At 45.5% G+C, this 27272-nt stretch overlaps 2 protein-coding genes across 11 annotated transcripts in view; one reads left to right on the forward strand and one right to left on the reverse strand.

Moving 5' to 3' along the window:
• USF3 (upstream transcription factor family member 3) overlaps positions 1 to 12818 on the forward strand; it is a 36688-nt gene extending 23870 nt beyond the window's left edge. For all 5 annotated transcript variants that reach the window (XM_053297740.1, XM_053297738.1, XM_053297741.1 and 2 more), the window contains exon 6: positions 1203 to 12818. In XM_053297740.1, the coding sequence (XP_053153715.1) occupies positions 1203 to 7684 (6482 nt within the window). In that variant the 3' untranslated portion in view covers positions 7685 to 12818. The remainder of the gene's footprint in view (positions 1 to 1202) is intronic.
• Positions 12819 to 14818: 2000 nt separating this feature from the next.
• Positions 14819 to 27272, reverse strand: part of SIDT1 (SID1 transmembrane family member 1) — a 129017-nt gene continuing 116563 nt past the window's right edge. For all 6 annotated transcript variants that reach the window (XM_053297750.1, XM_053297744.1, XM_053297743.1 and 3 more), the window contains one exon: positions 14819 to 19568. In XM_053297750.1, the coding sequence (XP_053153725.1) occupies positions 19506 to 19568 (63 nt within the window). In that variant the 3' untranslated portion in view covers positions 14819 to 19505. The remainder of the gene's footprint in view (positions 19569 to 27272) is intronic.

Raw genomic sequence — 27272 nt, forward strand, 5'->3', positions numbered from 1 at the left:
CGTTGTGAGCAATTTATTTGGTCCAAAATGTATACAAAGCACAGGTTCTTCTGACTATTCTGCAGCATGGCTGAAATCCAAGTCCCAGGGATATCCTGATAATTAGACTTAATAGCTGTTGCTTGTGCATTAACGTGATGCCTTGGTTTTCATATGGCCACTGTTCTTTTTCTTCGAAAAGTGCGATCTGAGCTTGAACACTATCAGAATTTTAAAAAATAAATGAGGAAATATAGAAAACTGCTGTATACTGAGTCAGATTATTGGTCTCACTCTGACTACTGTCTACTCTGACTGGCAGTGGCTCTCCAAGGTTTCAGACAGGAGTTTTTCTCAGCCCTACCTGGAGATGCCAGGGGTCGTACCTGGGCCCTTCTGCATGCTACGCAGATGCTCTGCCACAAAGCTACCACCACATCACCAGCAGGAATGTTTTCTTGCTGAGAAAAAATGCATGGTGGTGATGAAGTTCAGTTCATCCTAGAATCTGAGTGTGGGAAAGCACCTTGTAGTATTTTAAAGCCAACCCTCTGTTCAGTGCCAGAACAACATTATGAAGCTGCCACACTGAGTCACACGACTGGCCTAGTGCCCTTGACTCCAACTTACAGTGGATTTTCTGCTGTTCTGCTACATAACAATCCTTTTAAACTGAAGACATTTCAGCAACTGGTATTTAGAGGCATCTTAGAGGCAAGATGCCCCTAAATACCCGTTGCAGGGGAGTAGCAGTAGGAGAGAGGGCATGCACATACCTCTTGCCTGTGGGCTTCCCAGAGGCATCTGGCAGGCCACTGCGTGAAGCAGAATGCTGGACTAGATGGGCCTCCTTCGGCATGATCCAGCAGGGCTGTTCTGATGTTCTTATGATACCAGGGACTGAAACTTCCACATGCAAAATATGCACCCTGCTACTGAGTGGTAGCCCCTCCTCTTTATTCTAACTCTCTAAGAATTTGTGAATATATCTCTAAAATGTTCATTTTAGGCACACTGATGCTAAAACAAGCAAGGCATGATACACGAAGGATTCTTGTGCTGCATCTAGGAGATGCTTCAAGTATTAATTGAGATGCCACAAGTGTTTTAGTATAGTGCCTACCTACACCTGTTCCAGAAATCATTCTGCTGTAGTAGATTTTCCAAGCATCTTTGATCAGTGGAATTAATAGGTGTTTTTTCTTTTTAAATTTGCTTTGTAGCTGAAGAGATAAAAAAGCTCCGAAAACAATTGGATGAACTCCGGAAAGAAAACGGTCGCTACATCGCATTATTGAAAGCCAATGACATTTGTCTTTATGATGATCCCACCATTCACTGGAAAGGAAATCTGAAAAATTCAAAAGTTTCGGTGGTTATCCCCAATGACCAGGTGCAAAAGAAGAAAGAAAACCTCAAAAATGCAAAAGTTTCCTTGGTTATCCCCAGTGATCAGGTGCAAAAGAATATCATTGTATATTCCAATGGGAGTCAGCTTGGTGGAAGTAACCAGGGGACATCTGTTCAGGGAATAACATTTAATATCAGTCACAATTTACAGAAGCAAACAGCTAATGTTGTTCCTGTCCAGAGGACTTGCAACCTTGTTACTCCTGTAACAATTTCTGGTGTTTATTCCACAGAAATCAAGTCAGGGGTTCAGACTTCAGTTTCTCCACTGGCGCCAAGCCAAGCTAAGAAAAGTCTTGAGCACTCTACCTCTGAGAATGAGCAGGGCATATTTACCTGTGCTACCAGCTCCCAAAATGCTTTGCAACCAGTAAGGATACAACCTGAAATGCAGCATCCACCAGAAGTTGAAGACAACATCCCCAAATCTAACAATAGGCAAGAAAGTTCCAAGTTACTGGAGAAAGCAGTTATATCCAGCATTGGCCTTACTTCCAGTGTCGATGTGGACATATCTGATGCTCAACTAGCAGACATACCCGCTGCAGAGGATTCAGGAAGTGGGTCCCAAGAAAGGTGTGTTGTTTCGGCAGCGGATGCCACTTGTACTCCATTAAGGCTTTCTACTGTGGATGGCTTTCCATCAGGAAGCATCTTAAAAAGTCCAGATGTGCTAAGTGGCAGTGGAGCATCAGCAACCTCTTCAGAAGAAATCCTGAAGGTTGTAACGGAAATCAGCACATTGCCTGCTTCTGCTTTAGATCAGTGGCCTTTCCCCAGTTCTTCAGGTATTGGCACTCCAGGCTCAAAAAGCATGGGTAGCCTGACACGAATCGCCTCTGATGGAAACACCCAGACGACCTGGTCTACTTTGACACTAGCAGGGAATACTGTTCAGCCCCTAAATCATACTCCGCCCAGTGTAATGACAGCCCTGCTAAATGAGGCAGGCAGTGGTGCTGGTACTGTAACCTCCACACCGAACAAGTATTTGACCACGGATGCCTCTGCAAATCATCCTCTGCCTGCGGAGGAGCATACACAAATTGTGGTCACCTTGCCATCCTGCCCATCCTTGCCTATGCAGCCGCTAGTCACGAAGACAACACGGGTTCTCGCCCAGCCTCCAGGCAGTCTCCTTCCATTGAATCCAGCCATGCAGGTGATCCAGATGCCCCAGCCAGTTGGTTCAGCTGTCACTGCAGCACCTGCTAATCAAAACGTCATCATCCTTCAGCCTCCCAATGCTACCCACTGTCCACCGCTGTTGCGAGCTGAAGTCCCCAACCAAACCGTGAGCCAGCAGATTGTGATCATACAAACGGCTAACCCAAACCCTTTCTCCCTTTTCTCCGCCCCACCACCACCTCCTCCTCCTGCTAGGGTGCCTGTGAATGGAGCCACGCCCACAACAAGTGCTAGCAATCCTATGCAAAATGCCTCTGGCTCTCATATGTTCGGCGGGAAGCACCTTGTCCATATTCTACCCAGGCCATCCTCTTCATCGTCTTCTAGCTCAGCACAGACGGTTCCTGTTGCCGTGTCGAGCCAGCAGCTTCCACAGACTGTTTCTTTAAATGGGCAGCTGTTTGCACTGAAACCGGTTAAGTCCTGTTCTGGAGCTTCGGATCAAGCCCCTATGCAAATTATTCAGCCTACCACCAGTGAAGATCCAAACACCAACGTTGCCCTCAATACATTTGGTGCTTTAGCTAACCTCAATCAAAGCATATCGCAGATGGCCGGGCAAAGCTGTCTGCAGCTGTCAATCAGTCACCCAACCAGTCAGACAGCTGCCAGCAGCCAAGCCACACCAAGTAACTGTGTTCTGCTGGCAGCTACTGCAGCATCCAATTCAGCGGCTGAGAACTCTGTATTGCCCAATGTTTTACATCCGGTGGAAGCGTCTCCCCAAAAAGCCCCTCTTGGTTTGCCATCCAGTTTGGGCTCAAAGCGTTCGAATAAAAAGTCAAGTACTAAAAAATGCTTAGTGGGCAGCAACAACCTCACGTGCCGAATTAATCCTTGCAAAGATCCCAAGAAGCTTGATAATGGGAACACAGAAGCTGCACTTGAGCATTCAGGAAGCGACATCTTGCTTGAAAACATGTCTGTGAATGTGGTATTGCAAAGCTTAGCCATACCCCAGGCAAATAACAGGACAGCGCCGAATGATGCAAATGCTTCTGAGTCTCATTCCAAAGAGACACTGAGGACCGAGCAGGGTGTGGAATCGATTCCGGCCTCTGACCCAAACGCTGCTGCAGTGACTAGATCATCACCCCTCGAATCGGCCTTGGGACAGTTTGAAGTGGTTGCTCCCATATCCAAAGACTCTGCTTCTCCACCTCTCCAGGCATGTAGGCCACAGAGTAATTTGGCAACACATCCTCGGTTATCGGAATCCAGATGCATCCCCACCATCTCTTTAACATCTGCTTCGTCTGACTCGCAGGTGACAGTTCCTTGGATTTCCGGGACATCGGCAACAAACAGCGGGGCAGCTGCAGAGAGCGTTTCTAGAGCAGAGGTCTCCGAGATCTGCCGGGTGGAGCAAAATTGTTCGATTGCAATGCAAGCCACGGACTTGTTAGAAGGGCCAGGCTTCACCAAGATGCTCTCTGATCTCAGTAAAGAGGCAGGAGCTGTACAAAAGCCGTTCTCAGTCCAAGACGAGCTCCCCAATTTTCGCACTCGGAGCACTAAGCAAGTTGCAGACTCAAATGATGATTTGGCAGGGAAGCAAGAGGGGCTCTTGCTGATGAACGCGGGCGGAGAAAACCTCGCACATTCCTGCACCTCTGAACAAGAGACCGTTAGCAGTTCTCTCGCTGCTAGCAGGCAAGCCGACTCCCCCATGTCAACTAGCTCAGGCAGCAGTTGTGGCTTCTCCGTTGCATCGATGCTGCCGGACACGTGCAGGGAAACGGTTCCCAGCAGCTCTTCGGTGAGCAGCTGTAGCAACTGCACGTTTTCCGAGCAAACGGATATCGTCGCTCTGGCAGCAAGAGCCATTTTTGACCAAGAAACCCTTGCAAAAGGCTCAGGGCCACTGCCAGGAAGTGCTGCTTCCAAGACGAACGAAGTGGCATCTCTAAGAAGAGACCAGCCTTTCAAGACGCATGCAGTTAAAGACGCAGACCAGATGGAAACAGCACCAACCACTTTCGGCACTCAGAATCCAATGCAAATCAACATGGACAGGACGGCAGAAAAGCAAAGCTGTTCTGTCGGAGTGGAAATATCCAATTCGGCGTTGCAAATTCCGACCCCCCAGTCTTCAAGTGCAACAAGCCTGAGTGTCAACAACCTCATACATCAAAGCTGTATCATCCACCCTGCTGTGAGCTGCTCAGGTTTACCTTCTGCTTCCGACCAAGCAACTGTCCCTGCAACAGTAACTCCATCTATGCCTGCCAACTCATATATGAGTCAGTCTCCGGGACAGTCTCCAGTGCTGATGACGGATTATGTTCCAGAACAGCTGTCAACCCTTCGGGCCAGCACCATGCAGGCTTCTCAGATGCACGAGCCACAATTAAAGCCACAAAGCCAGGAAAGCCGCAAAGACTCAGGCAAGCGCTCTGTCCAAGAAGACCACCTGCTTTCTGCATCAAAGAGACAGAAGCAGTGCCAGACAGCACCTCTGAGGCTTGAAGGCATAGCTTTGCTGAACCAACCCGAAGACAGTATTTCAGATCAAACGCAGATCCTAGTCAATCAGATCCCACCCAATTCATCCAATTCAGCTGTGTCAGCAAGCAGTCAAGGACACACTGATGGCCATAGCAGGTTATTTCCAGCCAGCAATTTCGTGCCACCTGCTCTGAGGCAAGCTGAAGTTCAGTGTAATTCTCAGCCTCCTGGCTTAGATCAGCCAAGTCCAGCAGGACAACACCTGCAGCCTATTCAACATGCTCCCACTCAAGGAATAGCTCATCTTCACAGTAATAACCACCCATATATAAAGCAGCAGCAGCAGCAGGCAGGACAGTTAAGAGAAAGGCATCACTTGTATCAGCTCCAGCATCACATCTCTCATGCAGAAAGCTCGATCCACTCACAAGCCCATAATGTCCACCAACAAAGAGTAATGCACCAAGAGGTACAAATGCAAAAGAAAAGAACCCTCATCCAAGCAGCCCAGCCCTCCACACTTGCTTTACAGCAGAAGCATCATGGAAATGATCAAGCACGGCAGAAGAGCAACCAGCCTCATCCCCATCACCCACAGATTCAGCAGATGCAGCAGCACTTTGCATCTTCTCAAGCTGAGAAGAGCTGCGAGAACCCCGCTGCAAGCAGAACCCACCACAGCCATCCTCAGAGCCATCTAAATCAGGACGTTCTGCATCAGCAGCCACCAGAAGTGGGCAACAGACAGCCAGGTTCTGGAGTTGCTTCTGAGCATGTACCAGGGCATAGTCAGATGCAGAGACTTATGACTTCCAGGGCTTTGGAACAGCAAATGGTGTCCCAGCCTAGTATTGTCACCAGGCCGTCAGATATGACCTGTGCGCCCCACCGGCAAGAAAGAAACAGAGTTAGCAGTTACTCTGCAGAGGCACTTATTGGGAAGTCGCCTTCCAATTCAGAGCAGAGACTAGGAATATCTATTCAGAACTCAAGGGTTTCAGACCAGCTTGAAATGAGAAATTACCTTGATGTGTCCAGAAATAAAGGATTGGTAATCCACAACATGCAAAGTCGCGTATCTGTAGACCATTCAGTTGGATCAGATATTCAGAGGCTCTCTGAGTGCCAGACATTCAAGGCAAATGGCACTAACCAGCAGCCCACAGGCAATTTTGATGTGCAGAACTCAAGGAATAGTGAAATGTCCTCTCTCCGGGGTATGCAGACACAGGCTTTTCGAATTGCGCAACATGCTGGACCATCCATAGACAGACAAAAGAGGATGTCTTATCAACCAGTTCAAGGCATTTCAACAGGAAATCCTCTTCCTCCCCCAAGGGACAATGAAAATACATGCCACCAAAGCTTCATGCAAAGTTTGCTTGCCCCTCATCTTGGAGATCAAGCCAATGGAAGCCAAAGACCAATTTCAGATCATCAGAGAAATCCACAGTGTGGTGCTTCCTCCATTGTTGAATATAATTGCTCCCCAGCAAGAGACAGCATCCATATTCGACGAGATGGTGATGGTCAAAACAGGGAAAGCTGTGATATGTCTCTTGGCACTATTAATAATAGGAACAATTCATTAAATATTCCTTTTTCAAGTTCTTCTTCTTCTGGAGATATTCAGTGTCGCAATACAAGCCCCAATATTTCTATTCAGAAATCCAATCCCATGAGAATAACAGAGAGTCATGGAACCAAGGGTCACATGAACACCCCAGTTTCTAGCAATGTGCATGGAGTTGTCCGACCTGCTCTCCCCCACCCACCAGTCTCTCGTGGAAATACTGACCAAGTCCCACCATCAGTTCGTCAGCCAAATTCTTCAGTTACTCAGCGATCAAGACATCCTCTGCAGGATAATGGTGGTTCTAAAATCCGCCAGCCGGAAAGGAATCGGTCTGGAAATCAAAGGCATGGGAATACATTTGACCCTAGTCTTCCTCACCTTCCTTTGTCCACTAGTGGTAGCATGATCCTTGGACGGCAACAGCCTACTTTAGAAAAAAGAAGTGGCATTGTGCGATTCATGCCTGATGGACCTCAAGTGGCTAATGAAAGTGCAGCTCCTGATCAGCACGGTTTGTCTCAAAACTTTGGATTCCCTTTTATTCCAGAGGGTGGAATGAATCCCACCATAAATGCCAATGCGTCATTCATCCCACCAGTGACTCAATCTAGTGCTACGCGAACGCCAGCTTTGATTCCAGTAGACCCTCAAAATACATTGCCATCTTTTTATCCACCGTACTCTCCTGCCCACCCCACCCTCTCCAATGATATTTCAATCCCTTATTTTTCGAATCAAATGTTTCCAAATCCAAGCACAGAAAAGTCCAACGGTGGAAGCTTAAACAATCGGTTTGGCTCTATCTTGTCTCCTCCGAGACCAGTGGGCTTTGCTCAGCCCAGTTTCCCTCTGCTGACGGACATGCCCCCCATGCATATGGCCAATTCGTCACACCTGTCCAATTTCAATTTGACTTCTTTGTTCCCAGAAATAGCGACTGCTCTTCCTCCAGATGGTTCCGCAATCTCGCCTCTTCTCTCAATAGCAAACACCTCTGCCTCTGACTCTTCCAAGCAATCGTCAAACCGGCCTGCTCATAACATAAGCCATATTCTTGGTCATGACTGCAGCTCAGCTGTATGAAAAGCAGTGGGCTGGAGATGAGAAGGGCAGCTTATTTTTGTATGTGTTTCTGTATTTTTATGGAGACATTTGCGCATGCATCTGGGGTTGTCATCCCTGAAGAGACCACTTATAATATCACTGTTTGTGGGAGATGTGTGTACATGGGCAGGTGCTTCTGTATTTCTGCATACCCACATTGCCAACTTAAAGCATCAGTGCCTATCTCAGCATTTACTAGTAAGAGTAGGAATGCAGCACCTGAAACTGTCTTAACGGAATAGCAGAATCTGATTGTTCCAGACTGTGACCCCTTACCCCAGTGCCAAGATCAGTCCTGTGCAAAATGGGACCAGGAAAGCAAACGCTTCAGATTGCATTTATAAGCCTTGGACAGTAACTTGTTGTCCAAGATATGGATCTGTAAAGCACACTTCATCTTGGAACAAACGTTTTGAGTATATTCATGCGAGATCATTTTGATCACTTTTTGTATTAAAATTTACCATAGATATCTACATTAGGGCTGACTGTGTGTGGTAAATTCTGGTGTGTGTGCGCATAAAGTTTAATTCCATGTCTAGCTTCTGAGGAGCTGTATGAAAATTGTGTCATGGAAAATATTGCTTCCCTTCTAAAACATTTATAGTAAGGCTCTCTTTCTTAGGCTTTATTGACGTTTATATTAACAACCATTCCTTCTAACAATACATATATTTTAAAAATGTAATGTATTCCTTCTTGGTGGTGGTTTCCCACGCCCTCGCCAGACATGGCATTCATTCTTGCCATTACTGGCCTGTATGCTGTGAGCTTTCTCAGGGTATCCTTCTTACGTTTTGCTTACCACCTTTTTAAGGTGGATCCTTCTAATATATATTTTTTAATCTTGTGATGTTTTCCTTTGCTTTCCCCCCAGATTAAGTTTTAAACTTGTACATGTTGAACAAGTTGTGCTAGGAACATTGTTGTGGGTGAGACTGTAGGCAAATGCAAAATGAATATCATTAATTTAAATTATCACTTTGCACTTACACTAGTACTTTCTGTCAAAGCCAGAGGCTCTGGTGAGAGCGGAAAAAGAAGTTTGAGAGGTTTTAAATGCTTGGCAAATTGGGATGTTCTTGGTGGAGTAAGCTGGGGGAAAGATGAAGAATGCCAGCCAGAAATGGTTGGTTATAAACAAAACACTAAGCACTAGTTGATGACTTGATATGAAAAATGTGGAGAGTAGCATGTGCATTCACAGAGAAGGTGAATCAGCCAGACTTAAGCATGCCTTTGGATTGTTGAAAAGAGACGGCTTCCATGCATCTTCCTATGGTGCTGGTTACCAGACAGTTCTGGTGGCAGCAGATTATTGGCCTAGGCTGGGTGGTTGCCTTGCTGGGTGGCTAACTTCTCTGCTTAAGCCTTTCCTTAAATTCCATAAACAGAGAACCAGACATTTCATCTATGTTGGCTGTCTGATGCTCATTTACATGAATCACAGTGAGAGTGTGTACACAGGGATCTTAGAGTGGATATATGACGTAATCAGATATGGTACTGTAGGATGTTTACGAAGCAAAGTTAGTTGTGGAAAAGGAACCTCCTGTTCCATGCATATTGTAATCTTGAACTGGAACAGATAAGAAGCCTTGAAGCGGATAGCCTAGTCTGATTATGATGTCAGGACCACCTATTCAACTTCCTGATTGTCTGTACACCCCAGTTTGCCAAACTGTTTGGAATATAATACCATATTGCAATGGGCAGTTTTATCAACAGGTAAAGTAAGGCAGAGTGGGACCTGCATAATGAATTCCCGAACAAATACCTTGTCGTCTGGTTTTCTGTTGAAATGAGCAGCTGAACAAGATTGTAAAAGTGTGTCACTGATAACACATAGCAGCATATTTCTGGTTTGCAAAGACATGCCTCTTTGTTTAGCGTGGAGTGCACAAAGGCATTTCAGATCTCTAACCTCTTGTTTGCCCTTTGGGGCAGGATCCATTCAGTGCTGGATTCTTCTGACTCCATGGGGCTGTTCTCACAAGCAGCCAAGCCTGGGCTGGGCTGCCCGTGAGAACTGCCGGGATCCACACAGATCCCGCACTCCTGCAGCACCAAACCTAGCACCAAAGTCTCATAGCCGAGGTTCATGGCTCATAGCCGAGGTTAAGGGCACAAACATGCCCTTCACCTGGCTGCCAGGATCAAGCAGCTCACGATGACACAAAGATGGGCACCTCCAGCACCTGTCCCTGGGGGACTCCCCCAAATTGGGCCACATGAGTTCCTAACAGGACTGTTTAGGAACTCCGTTCTTTGAAGTTGTTCAGGCACCGCCGCTAATATGTCTGGAAGCATTTACTGCTCCTTGAGCAGCTGCTTAGTTCGCTTTGGGGACTTTAATAGCTTCTCCGTTTAGACCAGCAACTTACTGACGTGATAGTTTTGGACTGTGCTTCCCAGCTCTCTTCAATAACACAAGCAACTCAGATAATACCGGAGACTAGCTTTCTTGTTCACAGAGGACTTTGTTCCTTATTGCAGGAAAGGCATCATTATTCTTCACCCGGAGTCCCTATCTATTCTCTTGCTTTAACTGGTTGAGTTAAATGAAATGAAACCCGTTTTAGAGAGTTGCGAGTAAAATGCTTTATTGTACCTAACCCTTGTTGGGAGGGAGTATAAAGTTATCCCCTAATGTTCTCTCCCCACTCCTGTCCCCTCCCCACAGGGCAATCCTAGGATTCCTTAGCACCCCTTGGCCACCGAGACAACAGAAGTCTGTGAGACAAACGTGTTGATGTTGATACTGTGCTCAAGCAGGTTCTGTAGTTCAGCAATCAGAAGCACCGTTTGAGCTGCCCCATGGGAAAACTAACCCGTTTCAATGGATTCTAATCAAACTGCAGAGTAAGCCTTTCCTCCTTCCATATGAGGCCTGTGTTAAAACACTGTTACAGCACTAGGCTCCTTTTAACTTCTTGTGCAATACAATGTGTGAGTGGATAGAAGGTGCTCTTTCCAGACAATTGCTGCGCTTCCATTTGCCTAGAGATGCCAAGAGCATGTTGAGTTGACCCAGTGAAAACTGCGTGTAGCTCTGCAGCCTCTTGTTATGCATGCAATTTGACTTGAAAACCTTCCCTGCGGTGTCCGGCTTAGCTTCTATGGAAATGTGAAGGTGGCTTCATAGTTGGCACATGCAGCTTCTCCTCTAAATCTGGCTAACTACTCTTCTTGGCTTCCTTATATCGTCTGGCTTTGCAAACAGAGGATAAATCCAACTCAGCCCTATATGTTACATTGTACCTTGGCTCTACTTTACTCTTCTCTCTGTTGCTGATAGAGTTTAGTGTACCACTACAGCTCACCATTTAACCAGCTTCCCTTCCCTCCACTAGCTGGTTAAGCTGTATAGTTTGATTACTGTTTGCTACCTCCTAGGACTGGGAAGATTCCGATTCTTATTTTTTATCAAAAGAATTTCATTTAACTAATTAGTAGTAACAAAAGAAACTCTCACAAAGAGAGGGGAAGTGTCCAAGACCATATATGGGATCTGTTAGAATCCATGTTTCTTGAGTGACCTTTTCCCACAATTGTAAATTATGCCTTGGAAGAGCATTTCTAGACAAAAGTTATATGTTTGGTGTTTTTTTAGGACCCCTAAAATTCTTACAGGGAATGGAGACAGAATTCCAAGGGTCCTGTAACAAAGCATAGCCATTTGTTCTGGCTGGACGCAGGTGAAGGGGAAATGTCTGGAAAATGCCAGACTGACCAACATCTATGAGGAAATTCCTACCTAAAATTGTCTTGTATGAATTGTCTTAAGCAATTGTTCTGCTTCTAAGCAGGCAAGTTATCAAAAGTCTACAGAACTGGGAGAGTATCACCTTGGTTGACATTAAATTGTATTAACTATTTTTTTCTGCCAGTGAATGAAGAAATGAGAATACCCAAACTTTCAGTGTGTGCATTGTGGTAGTAACTGATAGGATACTCTCAATCTGTGGGCCTAATCTGTGTTTTTTGTGTGTGTGTGGCAACACAACTATAGGGAGTTGCTAAAGTGCTCCCTAGTGTAGATTGGTGGTGACAGGCACTGAAAAAAGGCTTAAGATGTTGCCTACAGTAGCGGTTTTGCTACTGCAAATGTTAGTGAGATTTGAGTTATTGCTGGAGATCTATTTAGTGGAAGATTGTACGCTCTATTAAGACTCCATGGAGAACAAAATAATACCTATGAAACTCTTTGCTGAAGCATGCACACTCAACCACATTTTTCAGGTTTTTACTGAAGAGTACATATGCAGAGACCAGTCTAAATTGATTTCTTCCTTTTTAATTGTTAAAGGTTTGTGTTTATATCACTAAACCAGTCAGTCCATCATTTCCCAGCTTAAATTAATCTTACTGTTTATCTGAATACTGGTCTCCAGTTGTGTTCTCTTATCATACTCTTTTCCTATCAACTCTGGAATAATCTAATACTTTCAATCTCTTAGGGAAGATTGGTGAAATATTGACTGGGGATTTACTCTATGTGCGAGATCCACGGGATGCCAACTTTGAATACACATAGCATTAAGCCGTTCCCCTTTAATCCCTAGCACATGTAAGTGCCACAGTAGGCAAACTGTATATAAGTTTAGAACCTGCTGGATGCAACCAGCAGGGCCTTGCTCTTTTGATGGGAGCAGATATGCAAAATTGGGTGCCAGACAGCATAAGATTGGGTGCCAGTGTGGCAAATCCCTCCCACTACATAAGCCATATGCTGTGGTGCCCAATTACCCTTAAGCACTTGAGAGGGCAAGCTATAAACCCCACCTCTCCTCTTAATTTCAACATTTCTTCATTTCAACAAATCCTCTTGCTCTGTGCCACAGGTTGTTTTTGGTTTTTTGCTATGTATCCTCCAAAATTCTAACCACTCCTTATGGTTCCTGCAGACTCTTTGTTATCCTAGTACAGAAATGTGTAATTATTCTGATTAGGAGCATAAATTATTATTGTAAATAAGATTTTCTTCTGTTTATTTTGACATTTTTTACAAATTCATTGCATTCAGATGTAAATATTTGCAAATGTGATTTTGTTTGAAGTTCTCGAATTGTAAAAATTATATAGATATTAAAATGGTATTTTATTTTAAAAATGTGTACTTTTATTTGGGGGTAATCTGTACCGTTTGTACAGGGGGGAAACAAAGCCTATAAATCCTATGCTTAAATCCTGAATGCAGAGTTGCAGTTACAAACTATAAACTTGTAAACTTCTTTGAAATGTTAAGAATTTATTAAGCTAAGAAATTCCATTACCGTTATTCACTAATGCTAACTTCTTAGACTTGCTTGCTTACCATTTTAAATCATCAAGTAGGTGCCACTGACGCTTATAAACTGGATCCATATTCTTAATACAAACAAACATCTATAGGTCATGAGCACCAGTTTGATTTGTTGACTCAAATTCTGCTTCTTTCTCTTCAACCCTGGCTGAAATGAACCTTGAAGAGTAGTCTGAGGGATCTGACCAAAACAGGACGAGGTAGAGGCCTTATTTAGTCTACAGCCCTGAGGATCTCTCTTCCTAGAGCTCTGCAGGATTGGTCTTGGTAAAATAAAGGAGGCATCTTTAAAGAAACTGGACCACCTTGTGCTGATGACTTAGAACAGACAAAAATGGTGAGAGGCCTGGAAACAGAGTCCCCTGAGGAACAGTCGAAGGAGCTGGCTATGTTTAGCTTAGAGAAGAGAAGGGGGAATATAATTGCTGTATTCAAATAGCATGTCATCTACCACAGAAGGAATGGCATTGGTTTGTTGTTCCTGAGGGTAGAACTAGAACCAGTGGGTTGAAATTACATGGATGCAGATTTAAACTAGACATTAAGAAGAATTCCCTAACTGTAAGAGCCGTTTGACAGTGGAACAGTCTGCCTTGTGCCGTGGTGGGATTTCTTTGGCTGCAGGTTTTGAAACAGAGGCTGGACAAGCATCCATCGGGAATGTCTATGTTTTCCTGGACTGAGTGTTGGACCAGAAGAACTCCAAAGTTGCTTCCAACTCTAAAAGGTTGTCTCCCCACTTCAGTCTTCTCTCCTACAGGCTAAACATATCCAGTTGCTTCAACCATTCCTCATAGGACTTTTGTTTCCAGACCCCTGACCATCTTTATTGCCTGTCCTCTGAAGGATGTCGACAACATTCCAGTTTATCAGTGTCCTTAAACTGACCAGAATTGTGCAAGGGAACTTGGACAGTAGGAGCTCCACCTGCACTGCTGTGTCTGTGGGAACAGGGTTGTTCCACTTCATCATAAAGGTGCACAAACATAGTTGCATGGCAGCCATTATTTCCCATTGGCATCACACAACTGTGTTTGTGAAAATTTACAATGGAGTGGAACAGCAGCAACATAGTTGGCGTGGTTTTCACAGACACAGCAGCACAGTCCAGTGGTCCAATCGCCCACATTTCCTGGTGCAGTATGTCAGCCAGTATTCCAAGTGAGATCTGACCAGTGCAAAATACTGTAGAGTGGAAAGATGACACTGCATGATCTGGACACCTAGGTTCCTTCCATACGTACATGTTCATTCCACCTGTAAAGTCAGGTCTCCCCTATCCTGTACTTGTGCATTTGATTTTTCTTGCCTAAATGCAGGACTTTAGAGTTGTTTCTGTTGTTCATCTCGTTGGTTTTGACAGCACACTTCCAAATTATATGAAAAGCTTGCATAGAGAGCAAAGATCTTCAACTAGACCTTGAACAGAGGACACCTTCAAACAGAGGCTGCTTGGGAATGTGTTCGCTCTAAATTTCCTGCATTGAGCAGGATGGACCAGCTGGCTATGATTCTACAATAACAGTGGAGGTTTCCCCCCACTATAGTTGGTGCTATAAGGTGGGAGGAACTTTGTTTTGTGTTCTCAGAAGGAGTTCATTTAAATACCTGCAAATCAGTAATATTTGACCTGGTGACAACTGTGAAACAAGTCAATGCAAAATCCAATACTCATATACTTTCACCCAGAAAAACAAACAGGCCAATTAAAGTTGTGTTGACTGATGCTAGAAGGCTCAAAGGTAGAGTGGCCAACTACTTTTACAAGTTCAAGTGACGTACATTTGAAAGAATAATTACTACAGAGACCACATGACATCTTTTTATTCATAAAATGTAGCAAAGCAGGACACAATATGTGCACAATGCCTGCTTCATACAATGATTTTGTTTCCAAACAAAGTTATGTTTCCATGTTTGGTAAGAACACAGAAACAATTCCATCCTTCCCGTCTGCCTTATCAGGAGAACAACAGGAAAGCAAGTACCCATTCTGGTAGAGCTCACTTGTTCCCCACAAGTGTCCCATAATGAAAGGCAAATCTCTGAAAAAGGGATTCATGAGCTTCAGGAACAGCAGTCTCAACAGCTGTAGATCACCAATACTGGCAAGTGACACTGAAGCATACTTTCATTGCACCGAGTCCTGATGCATTGCACTGAGTCCTTTGAGAAGTGAAACTCATACTTCAATAAAAAGGGGTGAAACTCATAACTTCCATTAAAAGGGGCTTTTAATTGAAGTTATGCATTTAAAAAAAATCTTTTTAGGGGTCATGATATATGCAGAGAGACTGAAGGGAGAGATGTTCCAGGTGAGAAAACAGCATGTGCATTATCAAGAAGTCTTTTTCAGAAGTGGGAAAGGACTTCTTCAGGTGTGCCCCTCCGCCCAGAAGAGGAGCTGTGCTTTTCAGATTATTTAAAGAACTAGTTGGGCCGGGCGCAGAGCATCTGCACCTCTAGTTCTCCCTGCCACCGTTTCCTTTGCCCACCCACCACCATTTCCTTTGCCCGTCAGCCACTGGTTTCTCCTCACCCCCCCCCCCATCCCTGCTGTTTTGTTTCCTGCCTCACCCACAATCCTGTCCACCAGCAGCACCGCTTTCCTGTCCCCCTGCCGGAAGCTTGCTTGCGAACTCTCGCGAGAGCTGCCACACATGGGATTAGCGACAGGTACACCTTAGAGAAATATATATATATAGATTCTTTTCATGTGGAGCATGTGTGTGTGCGTGCATGCATGTGCAGCTCTCTGAGTGAGAATCTCAGTATAAAAATAACTACATCAAATGGTTTCTTGTCCTCCATTAGTTCCCAAGTAATGGTGGGGGCGGGGGGGTCTTCAAATCTTGTGGAGAAACAAAAGGGTTAGTTCCTTGTAAACAAATGTGGACAAATCAAACAGTGGGGTACTGGTAGTGAAAAAGGATAGTATCTTACAATGCACATTTGGCTGAAGAATCCTAAAGCACAGCATACGTGGAAAATATGCCCCTACTTCCTTTTTCAGTGCAAGAGATAATTCAGACTGACCACCGTTGCAATGGAAGAAGGGTTTTTGCTCTTTTGTTTTTGTATTAATGAACAGTTTCAGTGAGATTACATAACCAAAAACGGGGGGGACCCATAAACCCACCTGCCACATCCCCCCTCTCCCATCAAAAAGATGGAGGAAAGAAAAGGGCAAAACTAAACCAAAATACACCACCACCTTTGAAGCTTGGACCAAACCCAAGTCTTAGGTAGCACAGTCCCATATTTAAGTCAGTGTGAGAAGAGTTTAACGAAAGCTTTCCAAATGTAAGATTTGCTTAGCTTGTCTGTTTCCCTAAATGTTTTTTCTCTAGCAGCCAGAGCCTTCATCTCATTCAGCCAGTCATCTATATCTGGGGCTGTATTTGCTTTCCACAATTAAGAATAGGCCTTTTGTCTATTAATAAAGGGCTAATAACCCATTGTTTCTGGCCCTCTAAGAGATCAAAGTGGAGGTGGGGATGGGGGATGCAACAAGCCAAAAACTATCAACTTGTATGGTGCTTTGAGGTTTAGCTGAAGTATAAAGTCAATTATCTTTGTACTGTTTACTGAATCACTTTACAGTGCTGTTATGCATCAAATTTGCCCTGGGTCACCTTTGCCCTGGGTCAACATGCACCAGAAGTTGTTCCCCCTAATGACTGAAATCTTACAGGGAGACCAGTATGCCCTTAGAACTATTTTTTGTTGAATATGACAGAGTTTAATGACCAAAGTCATCTGAGAAATGCCTGAGAGAACATCCTCAGTTTTGGCAAGTTACAATCTCCTTTTTTAATTGGGAGTTGTAGATTTTTGTAAGAAATTCTAAGTCTCTTTGCTTCCCACCATAAAAAAAACCAACGCAGCAATTGAGCTATCATATTAAAGTACAACTGGGGAATATTAAACAGATATGTGGGATGACTGGATTTAATCATGTTGATACTTCCTCACAGAGTCCAATTTAATTTCTTCCACCTTTTTAGGTCTAACTCCATCTTATTAGTGGATCAAAGTTCATAGAAACCACATTCTGAATACTTTTGGGTATAAGAATACCTATGTTAAATATAAAGGGTATTCACACAACTGGGTGGCCGTGCAGGTGGAGGGAAGGGGTTCAAAACACCCCACAGACGACAGCAAAAATGGTGCTCAGTGCAGACTGTGCTCCCAGACAATCCTCACTGCACCAAGCTGCACCCAGATCCAGTGGCTGGGCGATGTGTCCTGGCTTCTGGGAATCCTACAATGCAGCGTGTGTACATCGGGCAATTCGCCCGTCAGATGGGTGCTCTAGGCCAAGTGCTCTGAGCAAAGTAAGGTTTGGTTGGCAGGAGCATCAGGATCCGTGCAGATCCCAGCATTACACATGAGCAGCCTAGTCCAGGCTAGGCTGCTCATGAGGACAGCCTCATTGTCTTGCCCCCACTGAAGTCCAAATTTACTTAGGAAGAATCAGCAATAGGTGAACCTGCGGACATGGCTTCAGTTTTTAACCAATTGACTTTATATCCAGAGTTGTTTCTAAGTAGTCCTGTTAAATCCATTAGGTTTTAACAGAAACAAGTTATTTGGATCAGTTATGAATAGAAGCCTCAAAATAATTCATTAATTTTCATCTGGTTGTTCCATATCCTTTCTGCCTTATCATTAAGAGAGGCAATACGATTTCTGTTCTTCATTCATTTTAATGTATGCTTCAGAAGCTTACTGGCTCTTGCTCCACTTTTCCAGTGATTGATTGATTGATTAAGTGCTGTCAAGTCGGTGTTGACTCTTAGCGACCACATACTTGGCCTTTAAGGTCTTTCAGTGGTGCATTCATTGCTGTCGTAATCGAGTCCATCCACCCTGCTGAGCAATGATGTCTCTTGTTCCTTGGCCTTTTCTGAAACCAGCTTGAGCATCTGGCATTTCCCTTTCCATGTAGGGCTCTGATCTGTGTTGGATGATCCTGAGCATTATTTTGCTAGCATGTGAAATTAAGGATATTGTGCGGTGGTTTGCGCAATCTGTTCAGTCTCCTTTCTTTGGTATAGGTATGTAGATTGACCTCTTCCAATCTGTTGGCCACTGTGTCGTTCTCCAAATTTGCTGGCAGAGTTTGGTTAGAGCCATGACTGATTCTTCTTCTGTTGCCTGCCATATTTCTGTAGCTATTCCATCAATTCCTGTCGCCTTCTGACTTGGTAATGACCGGAGTGCTGAATACTTTTTCAGTACTCCTGTTTAATACAGGAAATGATAAAATCCACCTGTTTGGAATGCAAGAGATTAACTTCATACTAAAGTTTAAGTAGCTTAGTGTATTTATCAGGGTTTGGAGATTGCCCATAATTGATTATAGAGATTGTTCTTGTCTATTGACTAATATGGGCTTTCTTTTTATGAACTGCATGATAAATTACTTCCTTCATCTCTGCTTTTAGCAAATCCCATAGCACTAGTGATGAGACTTCACTGACAGCATTATTAGCCAGAAAGTCACTAATATGGGCTTTTATTTTTTTCTGAAACGGCTTGGTATTTCAGAAGAGAGTTATTTAGACACCATTGTGACAATGCTGCTGAGATTGGCAGGGCAATATCAAGGATCACTAGGGCATGGAACAAGAGAAAAATTGTACCTATTTTGGAGTTCAAGGTAATATTATCAGGAAGCAATGTAGCCCAGAGAACTTCTGATGGACCAGAGATATGTATGTATAATTCACAGTCCCTTGGGTTGAGCAGTCTCCAAATATTATAAATGCCAAGATCCAACATTATAATTAACCCAAAATTTCATCTAGCTAATCTATTAATATTTCTGTCCAGGACAGGGTTCAGCATGTCATTGAAATCTCATTGAAAGCTCCTGTAAGGGAAATATTATCACAACCGTACTTACAAATGTGAGAAATAAAAGTCAGAATTGTCTGAGTTTGGCCCATTAAAAAAGGTAAATAGTTGACCACTGACTCTAACCTTTACTGGTAGGAATCTGCCATTTTCATCAAGCATTGAGTCCAAGATACTTATGTGAAGCATTTTATGAAACAACAGTGCAATTCACCAAGCTTTAGGAGAGTTGCCAGATAAAAAAATTTCACCGACTCAGTCTAATTGAAGCAGTTATAAGTTCCACGGCCATTTTCCAAAATAGGGCACATAGAAATCTTATGTCCCTTGCAAGATTCCTGGAAAGTAACTGGAGAGAAACTGCAAAGCACCAAGAGTTATCATCCATGCTAGAGATACCGAATTCTGGTATTCAGTCTGAGTGACAAAGAGAAGCTCTCTTATTTCAGCTCTCTTCTCTTGTTTGTTAGAATAACCTCCCCATATGCCAGCAGTGTATGAAACCGTTGAAAACCAGTTTCTGTGTTTTGTGCTCTGTGTACTGATAAGTTTGTTTTCACCAACTGCGTTGGCTGGCAACACTAGCTGGATGAGCAGCATCAAAAATCATTCTTGTCCTCATCCCATGACTCAGAAGACAGGGATCTTGTCTCTCGGTACAGAATCCAAATCATCATCCAGAGTGAGCAGGACCTAGAACAAGAAAGTAAAGATTGAGGTATTATCTTTTAAATTTTCCTTTTAAATAGCTGCTCTATACAAATTTGTCCTTTATCTTCTCACAGGTTTGCAGTCAGGAACTCAATGCCCCATCTGAGTTGAGGACCCCCACATTCAGTTTCGGGCACTCCTTTTACCAAAGCATTTGCTGGCCACTGACCCTAATTCTAACAGCTGTTCTATTCAGCAGTGGAACAGTCTGCCTCATGTAGTGATAAGCTCTTCTTTTCTGCAGGTTTTCAAACAGGGGCCGAATGGCCATCTGTCAGGTAAGCTGCAGCAGCTTCCTGCTGTACAGGGGACTGGACTAGAAAACCTCTCTCAACTCTATGATTCACCATCCAAGGTGTCCTGCAGTGGATCTGACAGCAGAGATGCTAGTTCATGCTTAGGAAGCTTTGAGAATTCTACCCCCCTTAGATAGAAACATAGGAAGCTGCAACATATTGAGTCAGACCACTGGTCCGTCTAGCTCAGTATTGTCTACACAGACTGGCAGCAGCTTCTCCAAGGTTCCAGGCAGGAACCTCTCTGTCTTGGAGATGCCTGGGACGGAGCTTGGAGCCTTCTGCATGCAAGCATGCAGATGCACTTCCCAGAGCGGCTCCATCCCCTGAGGGGAATATCTTACAGTGCTCACACGTGTTGTCTCCCATTCATATGCAACCAGGATGGACCCTGATTAGCAAAGAGGACAGGTCATGCTTGCTCCCACAAGTCCAGCTCTCTTCCTAAGAGGTGGCAGTCATCTTAAATGCAGAACCAGAGTACATTCCAGCCCAAGCATGACCCGTCTCCTATACTCCCTCAGCGTAAAAAGGAAGTGGTTCCACATCCACCCTTCCCATCCCCCCCCCCGCTTCAGTCATTGGAGGGGAGGCTCTTCATTGAGAGTTTCACTGTAGTATTAATAAGAGAGGTGAACAAAATGGGTTAATAAGAAAATGGTGAAGGATGTCTCAGCCACCCTAACCAAGGGGGAAATGTGCAAGGTGTGCAAACAAGGGAGGGAGGAGAAATACTTCTGAATTAGATACTAATCCCACCTCCAGTGAGCCTCAGCCTCTCACTGTACACAGAGCCCCCAAGGAGGAAGTAGCATCGCCACCCCATTCTCACAGCCAAAGAACACGTTCCCTTTAATAACACAAATTGCCCTGGAATGCATAATTTTTCTTCCATAAATATGAGCCATGGGGTGTGGGGGGTAGGACAATGGTGTGAGTGATTTGAGCCTTTGCCACTGCCCTGGTCTTGAGTTGGATTGCCCTCTCCCTGCTGTTTGCACCAGGAGAGAAGCTCCCATTTATGCCAAGGCAACAGCAATTGTGGGAGGGGAGCAATCTGGATCGGACTGTGGCAGGGCAAAGGGTTAAATCCGATCTCCTCTTCCCACCCATGTCATAACCCCACATCCATTTTAGGGAGTGCAGCAGTGACCCCAACATCCGAAGCATGGCATCCTGTACCATGCATGCCGTGCAGAAAATGTAAACTGTTAGCAAAGAAAAATGGAGCATTGGTTCACTTATTGTGAAGGCTTCTGGTTGCTGAGGCCAGGGACATCTCTACGGGTTATCCCTCCTGAAAGCTCCAAGGCAGGACAGAATCTGATTGGACAAAAGAAAAGGACATGCCTACCTGAGCCTGACGGGAATAACCCCACCCCAGTTCTTTCGGGCCAAGACAGCAAAAGGACACATAGACCAGCTACATCCCACAGATCTAGTAAGGAGCAGAACACATGGACCCACTACATCCAACAAGTCTAGTAAGGACACAGGGATAGGAAGGAACAGAATTCATCAGAAGCAGGCCAGATTGTGGAAAACCGGGTGGGCTGAGATGTCCCTGGCCTCAGCAACCAGAAGAAGCTTTCACGGTAAGCAAACCAATGCTCCGTTCTCAGTTGCTGAATGCAGGGGACATCTCTATGGGAAGTACCACAGCTGGCCAACTAGAGTGGGAGCGCTCTGGCCTACTGCTGAGGAAGAACCTGCTGCAAAACCCCCTACCAAAGGAGGCCTGGGCTGAGGCATAGTCATCAATATAGTGCCTCATAAGAGTGGAAGGAGAAGCCCAAGTAGCTGCTCTGCATATTTCATCACCGGAAGCATTGGTGGAGAAGGCCACCGAGGTTGCCGCAGCCTATGCTGAATGTGCGAGGATGTGAGTAGGTGACCTAAGTTGCTGGGCTTCGTAGGCCATGGCTATACAAGCCCTTATCCACTTTGCAATAGTTGCAGATGAGACAGCTGTCCCAACAGAAAATGGATGGAATGAGATGAACATAGCCTCCAACACTCTGAAGGAAGCTGACCACTTGATATAAGCCTTAAGGCAGCGCCGGACATCCAGTTTGTGCCACTGTTGTTCTCTGGGATGAGACAGATGAGGGCAGAAGGAGGGAAGAAAAATGTCCTGCGACAGGTGAAAGGTTGATGAAACTTTAGGGCGTACAAACAGGATTAGTCTGGCAGCATCTTTTAGGGTTCAGAAATATGCCTGGCGGATGTGACTGCAACAAGGAAGGCCAACTTGAACGATACAATTCAAATGAGAATAGTTGCAAGAGGTTCAAAAGCGGAAAACTGAAGAGCTCTGAGAACAGTATGTAAATCCCACATGGGAAACCTGTGAACAGTTGGCGGAGATAACAAGGAGGCACCTCTCAAAAATCTTTGCAAATGTGGGTGAGACTGGGAAATCTGTGTAGACCCACCGGAAATTAGAGAGGCCAAGGACGCCACTTGTCTATTAAGAGTATTAGGTCGTAATCCCTTCTCTAGACTCTCCTGCAGGAGGTGTAAATTTGCAGCTCCCCTAGGAACAGAGTGATGGGCCATCCAACGCAAAAAAGTCCTCCATGTATACTGATAGATTCTTTCAGTAGAAGCTCTGCGCGATGATAGCATGGTCTTTAGCACTCCCCCAGAGTACCTGTGTTGGCTCAGCAAGTGCCACTCAGTCTCCAAATGGCAAGCCGTAACCAACACGTGTTCGGGTGATGAATGGGCCTTGAGAGAGAAGATCGTGGTCCGGAGCAACTTCCAGGGAGGCTCAGTTGTTAGATGAAGAAGCTCTGGAAACCACAGCCTCCTGGGCCAGAATGGGGCAACAAGCAGAACGTTGGCCCGCAACAGACGTACCCTTTGCAATACTCTGGTTAGAAGAGGGGTTGGAGGGAATGCGTATAGGAGACCCTTCGGCCACGGGCTTGACAGAGCACCTACGGCTGCTGCACCTTTTCACGGGAATCTGGACATGAACATAAGCAGCTTCGCATTCTCTGGGGCTGCGAAAAGTTCCATCACTGGAATCCCCATACCCTCTGTAATCTGTGCGAAGACTCTTGGAGACCACTCCCCCAGGCAGATGTTGGCTCGGCTTAGCCAGTCCGCCACTACGTTCAATTCCCCTTTGACATGATGAGCTATTATGGACCCCAGATTCTTCTCTGCCCATGATAGGAGAAGCCCGGCCTCTTGGTGAAGAGACCTGGACCGAGTCCCTCCTTGTTTGTTCACATAGACCTTGGCTGTTGTGTTGTTGGTCTTTACTAACACATGAGTGGTGCACAGTGTCGAGTGGAAGGCCATCAGGGGTAGACGGATGGCACAAAGTTCTCGCCAGTTTATATTGTGTGCCCTTTCTTGGGGAGACCACAGATCTTGAACGGAAAGATTGAGAGAGTGGACCCCCAAGCCCCTGTCCCTGGCATCTGTCGTTAGGATGATCCTGGGAGGGTCCAGGAACTGTTTGCCCCGTAGAAGATTGTCAGGAACCAACCACCAGTGAAGCAATTGGCAGAGGTGATCTGATATGGTGAGCAGCTTCCTCTTCCTTGCAATGGATGTTTGATGTGGCAGCAGAAACCACTGTAGGTTGCGGAGATGGAAACGCACCCATTGTACTGAGTCCAGAATGGCTACCATCAATCCAAGCAGCCTCGCCAAAACGCTGAGCGGACGAGCCTGATCTCTGACTGGAGAGTGTGTAGTCGATCCAGAGGTAAAGTGAGGCTGTCTGCTTCCGTATTTAAGATTACTCCTAGATGGCAAATCTTGTAGGACGGTGTTAACTGACTTTTCTCCTGGTTCACGAGGAAACTGTGAAGGTCCAGGGTCAAAATGGTCCATTCAAGGTCCAATTGTGCTTCTTGCAGGGTGTGTGACTGAAAAAGCAGATCATCCAAAAATGAGAAAACCTGCAGCCCCGCCCCCACCCACCCCCGCAGTCGGAGGTGTGCCACCAATGGTGCCAGAACTTTTGTGAATACGCGGGGGGCAGAGGAGAGACTGAATGGCAATGCAACATACTGAAAATGCTAGCCTGCATACTTGAATCGAAGAAACTTTCTGCTGTCCAGATGGATGGGGACATGCAAGTACGCTTCTTTTAAATCTATGGAGGATAGAAGATCCAGATGGTGTAGGACCTCTGAAACTGATCTTAGAGTCTCCATGCAAAAGTGCTCTCGCCGAACCCATCTGTTCAGGAACTTCGAATCCAACACAGCTCTTTTGGATCTGTCCTCCTTGGGCACGGTGAACAATATAGAATAGATCCCTCCTCCCTCCTGAGGAATCAGAACCAGCTCCACTGCTCTGATATCGAGCAGGTGTTGAATTGCTTGGATCATCTCTGAATGTTTTGCGAATGCCCCTAATCTTGGCGTTGGCAGGAACCTGTAGGAGAGAGGAGTGACAAATTCTATCTTGTAGCCATGATGGATGACCTTTAATACCCAGTTGTCCAATGTTGATTCCCACGTGTGGAGGAAGCTGGACAAATGTCCTCCAAGCCAGGTAGGCTTCCCATCATTATTGTGATTGGGATTGTTTGGACTGCGTGGCGGGTTGCTTATAATTTGCAGAACCCTTGAAGGAGTAACGCCGATGGTTCCAGAAGCCTCTCTGATTACTGGTGTTTCTATCTCTGCCCTGGAAGGGGCGGGATCCACGAAAGGGCTGGTTAAACTGGTTGTAATGAAATGGCCTCTGAAAAGGTGACTTCTCTGGTTTCTTTGTGGAAGACGGCATTGTTTTGCGTTTATCTCTGGACTCCACATGAATGTCCTTCAAGGCTGTGTCACCGAAAAGTGTAGTGGAGTAATATGACACTGCAGTCAGATTGATTTTAGACATTGTATTCACCTGCCAATTGTTTAACCATAGGTGGCGCCTGCCCACAACCGATGATGCAGAGACACATGCTGAAAACCCTAATGGCATCCAGAGTGGCATCAGCCATAAAGGCCTGAGCCTTCTGGACCTTGAGTAATTGCTGCCTCATTTTGACTGGGTCTGAAGGTGGACTGCTGAGCAGGTCATCCACCTGGAGCAAGGAGGCTCGCACTGCCATAGATGCTGCTGCCGCTGCGCACGTGACCAACGAGGAGTTATCATGGACACGCCTAAAGGCCAGCTCAGCTTTCCTGTCTGCCTGGTCTCTTAAGGAGGCCTTGCCATCCTTCGGCACGAGAGAACCCGACACCAGCTGAACAATCATGGCTTCTGTACTGGGTTTTTAAAAAACATGTCTGAAGCCCCCTTTTGAAAAGAATAAAACTTGTTAGCAATGGACATAGGTTTACAGGTTGAGGCCAGTAAGAGCCATTCCTCTTTGACTACATCCGTGAATAACTCAGGCATGGGCAATAGCATGTCCTTGGCCCATGCCCTGGAGAACACTAGGCCCCCTTTTGCTGATGACTCAGAGTCCTGGGTATCCTTGGATTGTAAGCCAATGGTCTTAATAATCTTGGTCATAAGTGGAGAGAAGAAGCTCGCGTTCCGTGGCCTGAAGGTGGGAGATGCTCTGCAGACCCGGCAGCATGTGGCAAGGGAGGCTGGGAAGTGGCCGCCACCGATGCAGAGCAGGCAGCTACAACGGGCGGCTGATAGGCGGCCGATAGTTCTGCCAGCGGCTCGCCAGCAGAGACTACGGGCAGCTGATAGGCAGCCATTAATACTGGGGGTGAAAGAAGAAGGGAGAGGAGGAGAGAAAAAAGGCAATAGCAGGGGCTTTGTTGTTGTTGTTGTTTTTGTATATATATGTATGGATAGATAGATAGATAGATAGATAGATAGATAGGGAAAGGTCTACAAGGAAAGAGAAGTTAAGAAAGGACGAGACAAAAATAGTAGAAAAAGGCTAGAAGTGAGGAAAAACGCTGCCTGGAGCTGCTGAGGACAGAAAGAAGAGGGGCGGGGCTATCCCCCTCAGGCTTTGATAGGTGTGTCCTTTGTCAAATCAGGTTCTGTCCTGCCTTGGAGCTCTCGGGAGAGAAAACCCGTAGAGATGTCACTGGCATTCAACAACCGAGAATGGGACATTTAAAACCCCACACTGATGAGTATGCATACTTCAACATCTCAGTTCTTAGCATTTCAGCTGAAAGGACACATTGTGACTGATCTAAAGGCAATCTGGGAGCTGGTCAAGTGCATTCTACAGGCCAGTTACCCACAATCAACAAATCTTTTGCTTGGTTTTTTGTCAGCTGTCCTGGGCACAACCTTCCTGCCTACACACAGCACCAACATCTTTTGTGCAAACACAGATGACAGTGCTTCCCTTTGTGAATGCCATTCCATAGCTGGGGGTATGTCTGGCTATTGCGTCTCATAGTCTCTACATAGGTCAGTCCCTTGCTCAAGAAAGTCTCTGCCAGCTAAACACTGGGGAGAAAGTTATCCCTCACCACAATTCTCTGAGGGCAGGTTCAGATGACCATTGCCTGGCACATGCGAGAACATCAGTGGCAAGAACACACCTGCCCGGATGCCACAGACGGATACGCCAATACGCTCCTGAAGCATCCTTTATTTGTGCGAGAGGGGTGCTCATCTGAACCCCCCCCCTACACATGCTACAACAATGATTTGGAGTGCATGTAGAAGGGCAATTCACCTGAAGCATCCCCAAGTGTTGCTCCATAGCTGTACACATTGCTGCACAATTTGCAGGCCTACTTGACTTTGTTGCAGTCCTCTTCCAGCTTACTTCCCAAAGTCAACATCTCCTGTCAGTGGGTAGTATGTTTCTGCATCACAGCAGCACCATATTTTCAAACTGTACTTCTTTGGTTTGCTTGGAATGTGTTGCCAGAAGGGACAGAAAACTAACAGCTGCTCATCAACTGTTAGGTCAGACCCAGGAATACAACGAGGCTGCAGATGCTTCACAAACAAGATCCAGATACCTCTAATGATTGTCAGCTTAGCAGTCACTCTTCGATCCTGTCATGTGGCTCTGTCATCAAACCTTAAATTACTTGTGATGTTCCCAAACCATCTCAGCTGCATTGTGGCATAAAAGTAGGAAGGCCCCCCAAATGTGCTGCTCATAGTCCCTGCAGCACTTTGTGGTTGGCATAAAACACGCTAGCCAGGACTAGCAGGCCAAGATTTCGGTTCTCTTAGGTCAGGGATGTCAAACTACTACTGCATCCCTGCCCCCAACCACTGCATGCCAAAGTGGTGGCATTCTTCCCCACTTGCTGTGGCTGGCTTTCTGATTCCTTCCTTTCTTCCATCCTCCTCTCGCTACCTGTGCGCTACCTCTTGCTACCTTATAAGCACAGTACCTCCAGTGACTGTTGCCGGTGTCTATCTTGTTTCTTCTAAAACTGTGAGCTCTTTGGGGATAGGGATCCACCTTATTTATTTATTA

This window comes from Hemicordylus capensis, chromosome 2, assembly GCF_027244095.1.
Source record: "Hemicordylus capensis ecotype Gifberg chromosome 2, rHemCap1.1.pri, whole genome shotgun sequence".
In the NCBI taxonomy this organism is placed as follows: domain Eukaryota; kingdom Metazoa; phylum Chordata; class Lepidosauria; order Squamata; family Cordylidae; genus Hemicordylus; species Hemicordylus capensis.